At 40.7% G+C, this 13,187-nt stretch overlaps 1 protein-coding gene across 1 annotated transcript; it reads left to right on the top strand.

The window, feature by feature from the left end:
- The first annotated feature begins 1,561 nt into the window (after positions 1-1,561).
- slc47a3 (solute carrier family 47 member 3) lies at positions 1,562-12,796 on the top strand. Its single transcript, XM_071527139.1, has 17 exons — positions 1,562-1,688; positions 1,948-2,049; positions 2,153-2,221; positions 2,355-2,503; positions 2,599-2,641; positions 2,782-2,826; positions 3,634-3,731; positions 3,813-3,910; positions 9,476-9,589; positions 9,674-9,741; positions 9,864-9,972; positions 10,234-10,309; positions 10,776-10,845; positions 10,971-11,103; positions 11,636-11,730; positions 11,816-11,858; positions 12,588-12,796. Exons 1-17 carry the CDS (start codon positions 1,626-1,628, stop codon positions 12,794-12,796), a joined length of 1,584 nt encoding a protein of 527 aa, XP_071383240.1. The 5' UTR covers positions 1,562-1,625.
- The last annotated feature ends 391 nt before the right edge of the window (positions 12,797-13,187 follow it).

Genomic DNA, 13,187 nt, shown 5'->3' on the forward strand with positions numbered 1-13,187 from the left:
ATTATAAAGCAGTGGTTCCCAAACTGAGGTCTGGGGGGGTCTAATACTTTAATTTCACTATTATTTCATCAGCTATTATCCACAGAGGTTTCCCTTTCTCTACTGGTATCTCCTCACCTACAGCATACATAAAAGAAACAACTCTTCTCAAATATGTTTCCTTTCCTTGGGAGAAAACGAGGTTCTGTGATCTGAAGCCTATCTATGTGGAGAATCCTTGGCATGAAAAAGTTTGGGAGCCCCTTGTGAAGTTTGAGTCAACAAACACTACCAACGAGGAAGATCTAACACTAATTCTGGATTGAGTGGTTAATGGTTAATGGGCTTGTTGTCCTGGAAGTTAGGCTACACTATTATCGCACTTTGTTTCTGAAATAACTAAAAATCCCACTTTTCAGCAATTTGTGGCTAAAATCCGTAATCTCCCACTAAAGCTTGACCTTTGCCTTATTGCTGTAATAGCTGAGTCATAGATGAGTCATACAGCACGTAGTGATGGCAGATCAGTGAACGACTCGTTCTTGGTGAATGACTCTTGACAAGAAACTGGGTGTCAGAACTCACTCTGCCAAACGAGTTGTTCGTTCATGGCTCCGCAGCACCACAATCAAGAATTCAAGAAATGAGTCTCATTCGCGAATGAGGCAAGCTGTGAGCGGTTGAGGAAATTGAGCTGTGAGGCGCAGCAGAGGCAAACAGGCTCTTCTTCTTGACTCGCAACTAATTCACACTTTGCATTCCTCCACCTAAGTAAATAATTTTGCTCATTCTACAAATTTAAGCCATGTTAGAGAACCAGTGCAGTCATTCAACTAGTGTGTTCAACTACTCATATACTTTGTTTGCATATTTTTGAAAATAAACACCTTTTGTTTTGCTCATTATTCAACTGCTGAAATGTTTCTTTGACATCTAAATGTTGAGCTGGAGCACAAATGGAGATTCAAAAATGTAAAAGTCTCTGGCAGATGTACAGCATGGGATCTTATTCATACTCACTTTTCATTTGTCCTAGACTATTTTTTTTAGTTTAGTTATTTGTAGCATTTCCTACTTTTGTAATGTTATATAGATCAGCGATTTTACGCACGGTTCTTGTTGATTGAGTCTACATGGTTCTCATTGATTGAAAGACATTCAATTTGTTAATTTTCATGACATGGGGTAGACATTACATCGTTCACAACTCTCCTGAGTGTATACATGGAGGGTACGAGAATCATGTGGAGCCAACCCACTCTTTCGACTCGTTCGTGGTTCACCGAACATCTTCCCTCTCTCTCCTGCACATAACGGCCAACTGAAACCAAAATAATCAGCTGAGCAAATCTTCTCACTGAGTGACTCATAAAGAACCGAATCTCATAAAAGAGCCGAACTTCACATCACTAAAAAGGAAGTAACTCTGTGACGTTCAAGTGACCTCACTCTGCTCCTATGAAAACACATTTACAGTAACTTTCACCCCACATGCTGAGGGAGTTCCTCGAAAGAATAACAGGTCCAGAACAGAACCATCCAGTAGTCAATACTAAATCATGGAAACCAGGGCAAATAGCAGGAATGAAGGCTCACCTTCTTCTTCATGGAGTATTTGTAATTCTTGGGTAATAAGGCGTATTCGCATGCACATCCCCGTTGGCTTCAAGGCAGAAATAATACAGTTGGTTAAACTGGCCGGGCCAGTGGTAAGTAGCCTCTACTTTACTGTGTTGCTGTCATTCTTTTCCACCATGTGTGTTTAGGGTGGACAACAGCAGCTGAGACCAATGATCAGAATGAACTCAAATGGATTTTTTCATTATAAATTGCCATGAATGTGGACTACAATTCACAGTTAACCTAACCATTTAGTGTACAGGCTCACTGCTGTGGCAAAAATAATAACCACTCACCAATATTGGTGTCTCAAGCTGATTTTCATTCATTTTTTTCTTTTCTCATCAGTTCATGGCCCAGTTCATGGTGTTTGCAGTGAGTTTAGTCAGCACTATTTTCTGTGGCCATCTGGGGAGGACAGAGTTGGCAGGAGTGACTCTGGCCATAGCAGTAAGTATTGTTCTTACAATAACACTGACATCTTAACAATAGTTATAGTGGAGTAAACTAACAGTAGAAAATAACCCATTTCATGTTTGCTTTGTTTCCTCAGGTTATTAATGTTACAGGTATATCTATTGGATCTGGTTTATCATCAGCATGTGATACTCTAATATCTCAGGTAGGAGTATAAGCCCACTCATCTGAAATGGCATCTGATATACTGTATTTATTAATCAATTCTTATCTATCCAGCACTGATACGTTTTCAGAAAGCTCAACAAGCCTCATGTAAAAACCCTCTCTGGTTGTAGACCTTTGGGAGCCGTAACCTCCTGAGAGTTGGGGTTATTCTGCAGAGGGCGATCCTCATTCTGATGCTGGCGTGTTTCCCCTGCTGGGCCATCCTCATAAACACAGAGCCCATCCTGCTGGCTGTCAAACAGAGTCCAGAAGTGGCCAGGTCAGCCATTTCTGTTTCCTGCCCTACCACTGCTTTAGCCCACTTTGTAGAAAGAGTGTTATTCATGTTGATTCTGACGGAGAATCTCTCTTTAGGTTGTCTCAGCTGTATGTGAAGATCTTTATGCCGGCACTCCCTGTAAGTATGTCTATGACGGAAACAATAATAAAGGAAACTGGGCTGAAGGTATCACAACACTATTCTAGAGATGGATTCTTTTTGATTGACTCCTGTCTGAATGCTCCCAGGTCAAAGACTGACTGATGTTGTCTTTACAGGCTACATTCATTTATTCACTGGAAACAAGATATCTACAAAACCAGGTAAGTATAGTCAGTTGTGTCTAAAAGGGCAATTTTACTAACATTCAGCTTTCACATTTCACAATTCTTATGCCTTCTTATGCCATTAACTACGGTCTTATAGCCAAAAACAAGATCAACTCTATGTGAACTGGATGTTTTCTAAGCTGAATTTCCTTTTTCTGTTTCATTGTATGTTAGATGAGGAACTAAGACTGCTTTTATTTGAGACAATGCAAAACAAGAAGCCTGTTGTTGTTCTGGTTAGGAGATGAGGTTAAGCCCCAGTTTCATTGGGAAAACATGGAAACTGAGAATGGAGAAGCTGTTTATTTGAATGTATGACTTTGATTTGTATGTTTTGATTATTATTTGTTTATGGTTCTTGTTTGTTTGGTGGAACTCAATGCCTCTATGTCTTGTGAGCCCATACGGGCTGGGCACCATGTGGTGCACAACACATTAATACATATCTATCTATCTATCTATCTATGTATTGATTGAGTGATTTCATGCCAATATACAGCTCTGTAAAGATTACAAAAGATGGAAAAGGTGACTGTGCCATTATCTAGGTGGCAGGAAGGCCCACTTTCTGGCTCTGAATTGGTAGCATTGACACACATTTGGATAAAAAGAAGTAAAAATTCAGGAGGACTAGCCAGTCTTCTATTCATTTGACGATGATGCAGCTCCAGGTTGTACATTGGTATGACATTAGAGATTAGATGTTCCCTGATTTCTATCTTTGGGAGCGCATTGCGCACATAAAGATGCTTATTGAATTGTTCTAGGTCATAAAAATAATATGTGGTATTCTCCTTTTAGGGCATCATATGGCCGCAGGTTATCACAGGAGCTGTGGTGAATGTCCTTAACGCTCTCATCAACTACATCTTCCTCTATGCATTAAATCTGGGAGTAGCGTGAGTATCACTTACTGGACTGCACACAATTACCCCAGTTTCATTACTGCTGATAGCAAAAAAATGAAATACTCTTTACAGAGGCTCTGCTGTTGCCAACACTATCTCCCAGTTCTCCCTGGCTGCAATTCTCTATTCTTATATCATGTGGAAAGGTCTTCATAAGGCCACCTGGGGAGGTGAGTAGGACCCATTTTCAACAGAGCATGATAATTCTGCATACACTTAGAGGCTCCAATGGTTTCCCTCGGCATGACGACTCCAGTGTAGCACTATAATGGGTATTATTATTAGAGTATGAAATCATATTTGAAATCCCAAGGGCAGAAAACGACATTACGGTTCACCCTCACACCGCTTTGAAACTATACAGTCTTGAATTATAATTGAGCCTTGTCTTAGTAGAGTGGAGAGTGGACTACTGTGACACTCTGCCTTCTCTCCCACCCAAACTGACATTGAATCAACTTCAAGTTCTGTGTACAGACCTAGAAAAGCAAGTGAGCTCACCCACTGAGTGAGAACACCCATTTTTCTCTACATCTGTCTCTGTTAATTAAACTTTTAAAATTCTTGTATTAGTTCTCAAATCAACTCATGGCCTTGCACCTGAATATCTGTCTGAGCCTCTGATAATAATCTCCTTACAGTCCCCAGTCTTCCTTATTGACAGTCCTTTCATGCTTTATTTTTTTAATTTCATTTTTTTCCTCACCATTATAGATAGCTTTCTAATGCTTTTCCCATCAGTCTGAAAGCAGCTGTGGCAAGACCAGCGTTAGATAAACAGCAGAAATGTAAACAAAGCCATATGCTGTTGTCTGTTACCGTAGTTACTTCCTTCGCGTGCCTTTGTTTATTCACAAGAACCCTGAAAAGATTGTCGCATCATTAATCAAAATAATAATGATAATAATAATCATAATAATAATAATAACCTTTATTTGTATAGCACCTTTCATACACAACATGCAGCACAAAGTGCTTTACATCAATAAAAGGCAGATAAAAGACAGATAAAAAGATAAAATTCCTATAAAAGAACAAGCAAAATGTATTGCATTAAAAGAATCAAATCAAGTAAAATAGAAAGATATTTTTACCCCCTTAAAGGAAACACAGAATCAAGCGGCGTTAGTTCTTGGTATTGAGTAGTCACTCTCACATTGGTGACAATGTCAACCAGTATACAATTAAGTGTGCCTTACCTCTCCAAAGATAATCACAACTTAAAAGACTTTTTGCCGGCCTGGTGACACTGTCAACCAGTATACGATTACTGTAAGTGTGCCTTACCTCTTCAAAGATAATCACAACTTAAAAGACCTTTTGTCGGCCTCACCGAACAAAAATATGTATAGCGCTATAACTTTTCGGAGAGTCCATCCAGTCCAGAGTTTCGGAGAACTCCATCAATTCTTCCTTTCAAAAGGAAATCAATTTAGATGAGATCATGAAGGATTCTTAGAAGGAGCATAGATTCTTTCTGGTGGTCTTACCCCGCCGCATAGGCAGGCCCCACAGCCCTTATAGGACTTGTCAAATGTTCCTTTAGAACAATACACAGATCAACTAAGCAATTACAATTATAAACTTCAAGAAATCCTTCAATTCTCAATATAGGTTTGTGGATCCCATCAGAGCGGAGAAACTACTCGCAAGAGTTCCTCTCAACTCCTGTTGGGATCCTGTTCATGACGCCGTCCGTAAACAGTTAAAATGAAGGCTATTTAAAAGCTAAGCTGAAAAGATACGTTTTTAGCAGCTGTTTGAAAATGCTTACAGAGCCCGCCTCTCTAATATTCTTTGGCAGGGTGTTCCACAGTTTAGGAGCATAGTTAAAAAAGGCTGCACCCCCAATCTTCTTTTGAGTGGAGTTGTGTATGTCTAACAAACCAGCAGTAGAAGACCTGAGGGCTCTTGATGGAATGTAGAACAGCAGGGATTCTGCAATGTAAGCCATTAAGAGCTTTGTATACAAGTACAAGAATTTTAAAATCAATTCTAAAGGACACTGGGAGACGGTGCAATGTAGCTAAAACCGGAGTGATATGCTCTAGCTTCCTTGTTTTTGTTAAAAGTCTAGCTGCAGAGTTTTGGATAAGCTGAAGCCTGTCAATAGACTTTGTAGGGAGGCTGGTAAAAAGGGCGTTGCTGTAGTCCAGTCTATTTGTAACAAACACGTGAGTTAGCTTTTCAGCATCTTTCTGAGTTAGGAAGGGCTGCACCTTGGCAATATTTCTAAGATGAAAGAATGCTGTTCTGGTCACCTTGTTTATATGGGAATTAAAACTTCGATCAGAATCTAAGATAACACCCAGGCTTGTTACTTCTGATTTGATCGAGGGATTCAGGTTCCCAAGTCTTGTGGAGAGTTCTTCTCTTTTGGCTTTGGGGCTGACCAAAAGTATTTCTGTCTTATCTTCATTCAGTTTTAAGAAATTTGTGTTCATCCAATCATTGATAGCCAATAGACAAGTAGTGAGGGAGCTTAAGGCATCTGCATGATTTGGCTCTACAGAAATGTATAGTTGTGTATCATCAGCATAGCTATGGAAGTTGACATTATGTTATCTGATAATATCACCTAATGGAAGAATGTATCGTGAGAAAAGCAGGGGACCAAGACAGCTTCCTTGTGCAACACCAGAAGTTAGATCATGTTTCTCTGATACATGATCTCCAAGACAGATGAAAAATTTCCTCCCTGTAATGTAAGTTCCGAACCAGTTTAGGACACATTCAGAGAGACCAACCCAGTTCTCGAGACGATCTATGAGAATACTGTGGTCGTGTCAGATGCTGCACTCAAGTCCAAAAGAACCAGAACTGAGACCCTGTTGGCATTAGTGCTAAGTCTCAAATCATTGACTATTTTGGTGAGGGCAGTTTCTGTGCTGTGAAACCTGACCAAAAAAGCATCAACCATTTCATGGGGGCAGTTTCTGTGCTGTGAAACCTGACCAAAAAAGCATCAACCATTTCATGTACTGAGCAGTTTAGATGACATGAGTCCAGTTCTCTTACGAGCTCAGAGAACTCAAGTTCTGCTGTTGCATCTAGGAACCGCTTTTGAGCAACAATTTCTTTCATGTTCCTGGTTACAATCAAATGAGCATCAAAGAATACACAGTAGTGGTCATAAACAGAGACATTAGACACTGATACATTGTCAATCATTAACCCTTTCGTCACAACCAGGTGGAGTGTGTTACCATGTTGGTGTGTAGCCTCAGTGACATGTTGAGTTAGTTCTAAACTGTCCAGTAGGTTGATGAATTCCATAGCCTTCGAATCAGACATATTATTTATGTGAATGTTTAGATCACCATTCAAAATTATTCTATCATATCTGGTGATAATAAGTGATGCCAATTCAGAGAATTCTGGGAGAAAAAATGGTAGTTGCCTAGGTGGCCGATAGAGTGTTAAAATAAATACTGGAGCTTCAGTCTTGAGGAAAAATGCCAGATATTCAAAAGACGAAAACTCTCCTGGGTCAACCTTTGTACAGTTAAACTGATCTGAGTAGATTGCAGCTATTCCACCCCCTCGTCTGCCCTGTCTAACTGACTGATAGAAGTTGTAATTTGGAGGACATGCTTCAATAAGTGTAGCATTGCTATTTTCATCTAATCAAGTTTCCGTTAAAAAGATGAAATCAAGTTTAAAATTAACAATAAGATCATTAATTATTATTTGTTTGTTAGTGACCTAACATATAGTAAAGCTAATTTTGAAGTTTTGACAGGGCCTGAACCCGATTTTGAATTGTCAGGTTGTTTCACTCTTATCAAATTTGATAAGTTTGCAGCATGGAGAGGGTACGTCTTGCTTATTCTACCAGCTACACTGTAGCAGGGACCCCAAGGCCATCAGTTGTTTGCTTCTCCGGTGTTGATATCAGCACGCTGGTGTGACACAGTGCGCTTGGCGCCTCGAGGATGGATGAAGGGGGCAGGGAGGGGGAGGACGTCTGGGAGTTGAAGAAGGGGGGCATGGGCGAGGGGGACGAGGGGGGAGAATTGATGAACGGGACTTTGGGGGTGGTGGAGCCTGAGGGCTGGCTAGAACAGTGCGGGGAAGAGGTCGAGGCGTGAGTTTAAGTCCGGCATTCACCAGTTCTTCCATCTTATCTGTGAATCCTAACAGAGGGCAGGTGGGGGGGAGGGAGGGGGAGGGGGGAGGTTAGGGTGATCTGGAGGAACAGAGAGCTCCAAGCTGAGGCTGGGACTGGGGCTGCAGTGAGAGTGACTGGTCATCTATGGGTTGCTGTTGAAGTTGGGACTGAAGTGTGTCAGAGTTGAGTGCCTCCGTGAGGGGGGCAGACGGGTGATGAAGGGAGTAGAGGAGATTGTCCGTTAGTAGTTTCACTCCGGACCCGTTTAGATGGCGGCCATCTGCTCTGAAAAGGTCTCTACGCCCCCAGAACAGGTTAAAGTTATCAATGAAGTTCAGTCCTTTTAAATTGCAGGACAGCCATGTATTTAATCCAAGTAGCCTGCTAAACTTATTGATTCCTCTGTCAGCTGTAATGGCCCACTGATAAAGGACTGAATCTCTGGTTTGCCAAGTCTGTTAAAAAGTTCAATGAAATCCAGCTTCAGCAGTTCCGACTGCTCTTTTTTTCATTTGTCCCCACATGTACAATGATTTGATTCATTTCTGGGTGGTCAGACAATACTTGGGGGATTTTTTCACTGATGTCACATGGAAAACAACATGTTTTGATCATCTTACTGCTTATGTTTCTGATAGCGGCATCTCCAACAATGAGAATGTCCGGCAACGGTGTCTGATCCACTGGACTGGACTTTAACCCTTTATCTGTGCGCACCTTAGCCCGTCGCCGTTCTTCCTTGTGCAAATGATCAATAGTCGTCACCATTTCTGATTCACACAGATTCAATAGTGGTTCAAATCTATTTTCCAGCCATAGTGTCGGGAATGACTGCAGTCTCTTATTTGCATTAGTCTGCTGTCTATTTGTGTGTTTATTTTTGGGCTTTGCGTCGAGCGTATACCAGTGGGTAGTAGACCCAGTCTGTTCAGATAGTTTCTTTGGTACTGGTTCAGGTTTACCAAGTTTTGGGAAGGTTATGTAATCATTCAATGCTGGCACTTCATTAGCTGAGCCTGAGTTCTAGGCTGTTTTAACTCACCGACTGAAGACATTGGATGTGCGTCATGCAGTTCTCTGTCATTTTCCAGTGCAAAAATTCTGGTTTCTAGCAGAGCAATCTTCTGTAGCAGTTTATGGCAGTCCAGAGTGTGAGGAGGCATTGTGTATTCCCGAATGGTGAAAAAGTTTTAAAAATAGGTGATCACAACCTCTGATCACTTTAATCCTGTAGAATTAGTAGTTAACAGGAACTCCCACTCATATTTTTGTGCATTGCAGCCGGAAAAACAGGAAAATATTGCCGAAAAATAGATAAGCAGGCAGGAGCAAAGCAGAGAGCGTCTGTAGTGCTGGAGGGGCGGAAGCGAAAATGGGACAGATATAGGGCCTATCGCTTGACAGCTGTCAGTGTGAAACCAAACATAACAGCAGTTTCTACCCACAGTGTCGAAACAGATTTTCAAAGGAAACCAGTCAGAAATAATATAAAAAATAAAAATAATTTTGTGCCATAGATAGATAGACAGACTGACTGACTGACTGACTGATTAGTTGTTTGATTTATTTATTGATTGATTGATTAATTGATTGATTGATTGATTGATCGATCGATCCTACACAGGCTGGTCTAAAGAGTGCCTGCAAGAATGGGGCACTTTCATCCACTTGGCCATTCCCAGCATGATCATGCTGTGTGTTGAGTGGTGGACGTATGAAATTGGAGGTTTTCTGGCAGGTAAGGTAGTCACCTTGTGTTTTTTAAAGGATGTGTTTGTATGAATTAGTGCTCTGATATCTAATAGCTGTTTTTTATCGACAGGTCTAATAAGTGAGGTGGAACTTGGAGCTCAGTCAGTTGTATACGAACTGGCAAATGTGGCATACATGGTGAATTCTTTCATGTGGAAGTGGAACAATATATTTCTACAATGAATTCCTATTATATGAAATGAACCATCTGTTTATGTATGCAGTGTACTTGTAGGTTAATGTAGGGTTCTTGTTATTAGTTCCCTCTAGGTTTCAGTGTGGCAGGCAGTGTAAGAGTTGGTAACGCCTTGGGAGCTGGAGACACAGAGCAGGCCAAGCTGTCTGCTAAACTGGCAATGTTCTGCGCAGGTTGGTACAGGCATCAATAACAGCAGAAGACTGTGGTTGAACTGGGAAGCTGCCAGGTGGTAATGTATGCAACTGTGTGAAAGTGAGGCAACATTCCCGATATAAATAAAGGGAAAGCCCTGAGCTACTTTCATTTCACTCCTTTGACATTAATTAAATGTTAAAATAAAAGAAGTACAAATCCTTCAGGTGAGCACATTTTGAATTATGTGTAATATGACTAGTGAATAATTTTGCTTCTCCATTACCTCTTGTGCACAGGATCAGTCTCTGTATGCTTGGCAATTGTCATTGGGAGCCTGAAGGACCATATCTCTTACATCTTTACATATGATGAGTGAGTAACATCTTAGCTGTGTACTTTTTGAGTGCAGCACCCTTATGGAACTGGTATATTGCAATCTCCACTACCACTGATGTGAAAAACGAAGTAGTTTCCCAGGTTGTTTTGTGTTACGTACAGAGGCACTGTCATGTCTATAAAAGATAATAAAGATCACTTTAATGACCTTTCACCAATGTGTGAGTCACTGTATACTTATAAAACAGTGAACTTTGCTTACATATTCCTTGACATATTAACTTGAGGTAAATGCAGTACAGATGTAGTGTGCGCCATCTGTAATTCCAGTTGAGTTCAATGCCATATTATTCCCCCTTTAAAATAGCCAATTCCCCTGTTGAGTACTGGCTGAATTTTATTACACAAAAATCTAATATTCTTGTTGTCTTACCACCTCTATTACACAGTGTCATACTGTTTGTAAATGTTGAGCTGAATTTCTCTTCTTCCCTCCCAACAGACAAATCAGAGAAAGGGTTGCTGATGTTATGGCTTTCTATGCTCCTTTCCTCCTCCTAGATGCTTTATCAGTAAGTAGCTCTGCCATTGCATCCCAACGATGTAGCTGTAGATTACTGCATTTGAAATTCAATTCAATTTAAAGCACCTTTCAGCCCAGTCTAACCATATCTTTATTCTGTTTGTCTGATTGTAGGCTGCCTCGGGGAGCATTATAAGAGGGGCAGGGAAACAGAAAGTTGGGGCCGTCTGCAACATTGTGGGATATTATGGTATTGGCTTTCCTATTGGAGCGTCTCTGATGTTTGCAGCCAAATTAGGAATCAAGGGTAAGATCTATAGTAGAGGTGTTTTCATTTTTCTGTTTTCAGTTTTGTGCCACATTGTTGTCTCATTGTTAAACCATTTTTTTTGTGAGATCCAGCACTGCATCACCATCACTAGATAGACCCTTTTCACAAACATGGCTGATGTACTTCAGCAGGGTATAGATCGGTTCTCACCATTGGCAGCAATGTTAAGAAGCAAACTTGCTGTCACCTCTGACTCTGTCTGTGATCACTTATTTTGTCTTTCAACATAGTGTATAATACAATACAGGTGTTGTCATTGACATATATTTCTGTATATCTTGTCAGATGTCTGTATGAATATAAAAAAGTGATTTGATGGAGGATCACAAAATGCTAACAGCCCAGAAAATTAGCCTAGGTTAGCCAGTTAGCATTTTGTGCTAGCCATGTTTGTGAAAAGGCTCTATTGCTGCTCTTTTAGCAAGACATCAAATGACCCGAGTCATTTCTCTTCTCTACTTTGACATGACATTTTGAAAGAGACAGACTACACTCTTCTTTTCTCCAGGTCTGTGGACAGGATTATTTATCTGCGTGTTCCTGCAGTGCTCCTTCCTAACCTTCTACCTAGTCAGAATGAACTGGAAGCAAGCCACAATAGAGGTTAGTATTCAGAGGTAAAGCTCCCTCTCTAAATGCCTTTAGGCTACTCCTTTATAAAAAAGTTAATATGATTTTTTTCTCTCAGGCTCAGATCAGAGCTGGAGTGCATGGGAGTTCTACAAACACGAGTAAGAGAGACTCTACTACAACTAAAGCATATTCCTCATTCAAAGGTGCTATGTGTAGCATTTTAACATCAACAAATCATTACCACATTCATTTTGAGACATTAATATAATTACTGCAAACAAACAAGACCATCAATGAGAAAATTGGCAGCCTCTACTGGCCTCTACATTGTATTTTACATTGTGTGCCACCAGGTCAGAAATTGGCTGCATTGCTTTATGGCACAAAACAGGAAGAGAGCGCTGTTCTTCCAGTGTGAACGGAGCTAAAGCTTTCAGATTTTCTCACAATGGCAGATGGAGGAAGGCGTGAAAGGCAAATGGATAAAACCACTACCAATGTTTATCCTCTTCAGTAAAGTGAAGAGAAAACATTTGACCTATGAAGCAAAGATCCTCTTTGCGGCAGGAGGAAAAGGGATTTATGGTAAATGCGGTATTAATTTTGAAAAGCACTAGCACAAAACCACTGGCATGGGATGAATCAACCAGGGTCTCATTTGTTTGAGAGAATTATACCAAGATATTGCAATTCATTTGACAATTGATATATTGATATTGATAAAAAATACTACACATGACACCTTTTAAAGTCTACAAAAGCTCTGTATCATATTTTCCATAATTTAGAGTATGAAGTTAAAGTAGAAATTTTAACTTAGGGCTACTAATTTCTTCATATATTATATAATTTTAGAGTTACATTTGTCCTGATATCCTGTTGTCCAGGGGCCCAGCCAGAGGATGCAGGGCTTTCTGAGGGCGACACAGATGTGAAGGGCCTGGCTGACACTGAGGAGACACCAGTGGTGGAAACAGCGGCGTTTCTCTCCCACAGGGCGCTGGTGCTGCGGAGGGGCCTGACCTTGGCTGGCATGCTTTTCATCCTGGCTGTTGGAATCATCACCAACCTATTGATCACTAACTTGATTACATGAGAAGAGATGCGGTACATCTTAGGAAAGTCTATTGTTGTCAGTGGAGTAACTCTGTGCCAGCAGCACAGGCTGTGATGCAGAGGACTGCGGTGTAGCGAGCCACAGCAGGCGAGCAGAAACACGGCTCTGCTGCAGCTCCCTTTCATCTGAGGGAAGAGAGAACCATGCAGGCAAGAAAACCAACAACACTTGCAGTACTGAGAACAAATATTTATTAGTAAAACCAACACGTTTCGCCATGTGGCTTTCATCAGGGTTGGCAAAACAATTAATCTAAAAGCCAATATAAATACATAAGACACCATGAAATCAACCAATAGAATAAGAAACAAGAGAAATAACAACCAATAGATTACACATAAGTTCATTGAGCCATACAGAAAAATCAGAG

The sequence above is a fragment of the Centroberyx affinis genome, unplaced genomic scaffold (genome assembly GCF_046629955.1).
Source record: "Centroberyx affinis isolate AG114_WGS23_722 - 3 ecotype Tasmania unplaced genomic scaffold, CSIRO-AGI_Caff_v1 ptg001494l_1, whole genome shotgun sequence".
Classification (NCBI taxonomy): domain Eukaryota; kingdom Metazoa; phylum Chordata; class Actinopteri; order Beryciformes; family Berycidae; genus Centroberyx; species Centroberyx affinis.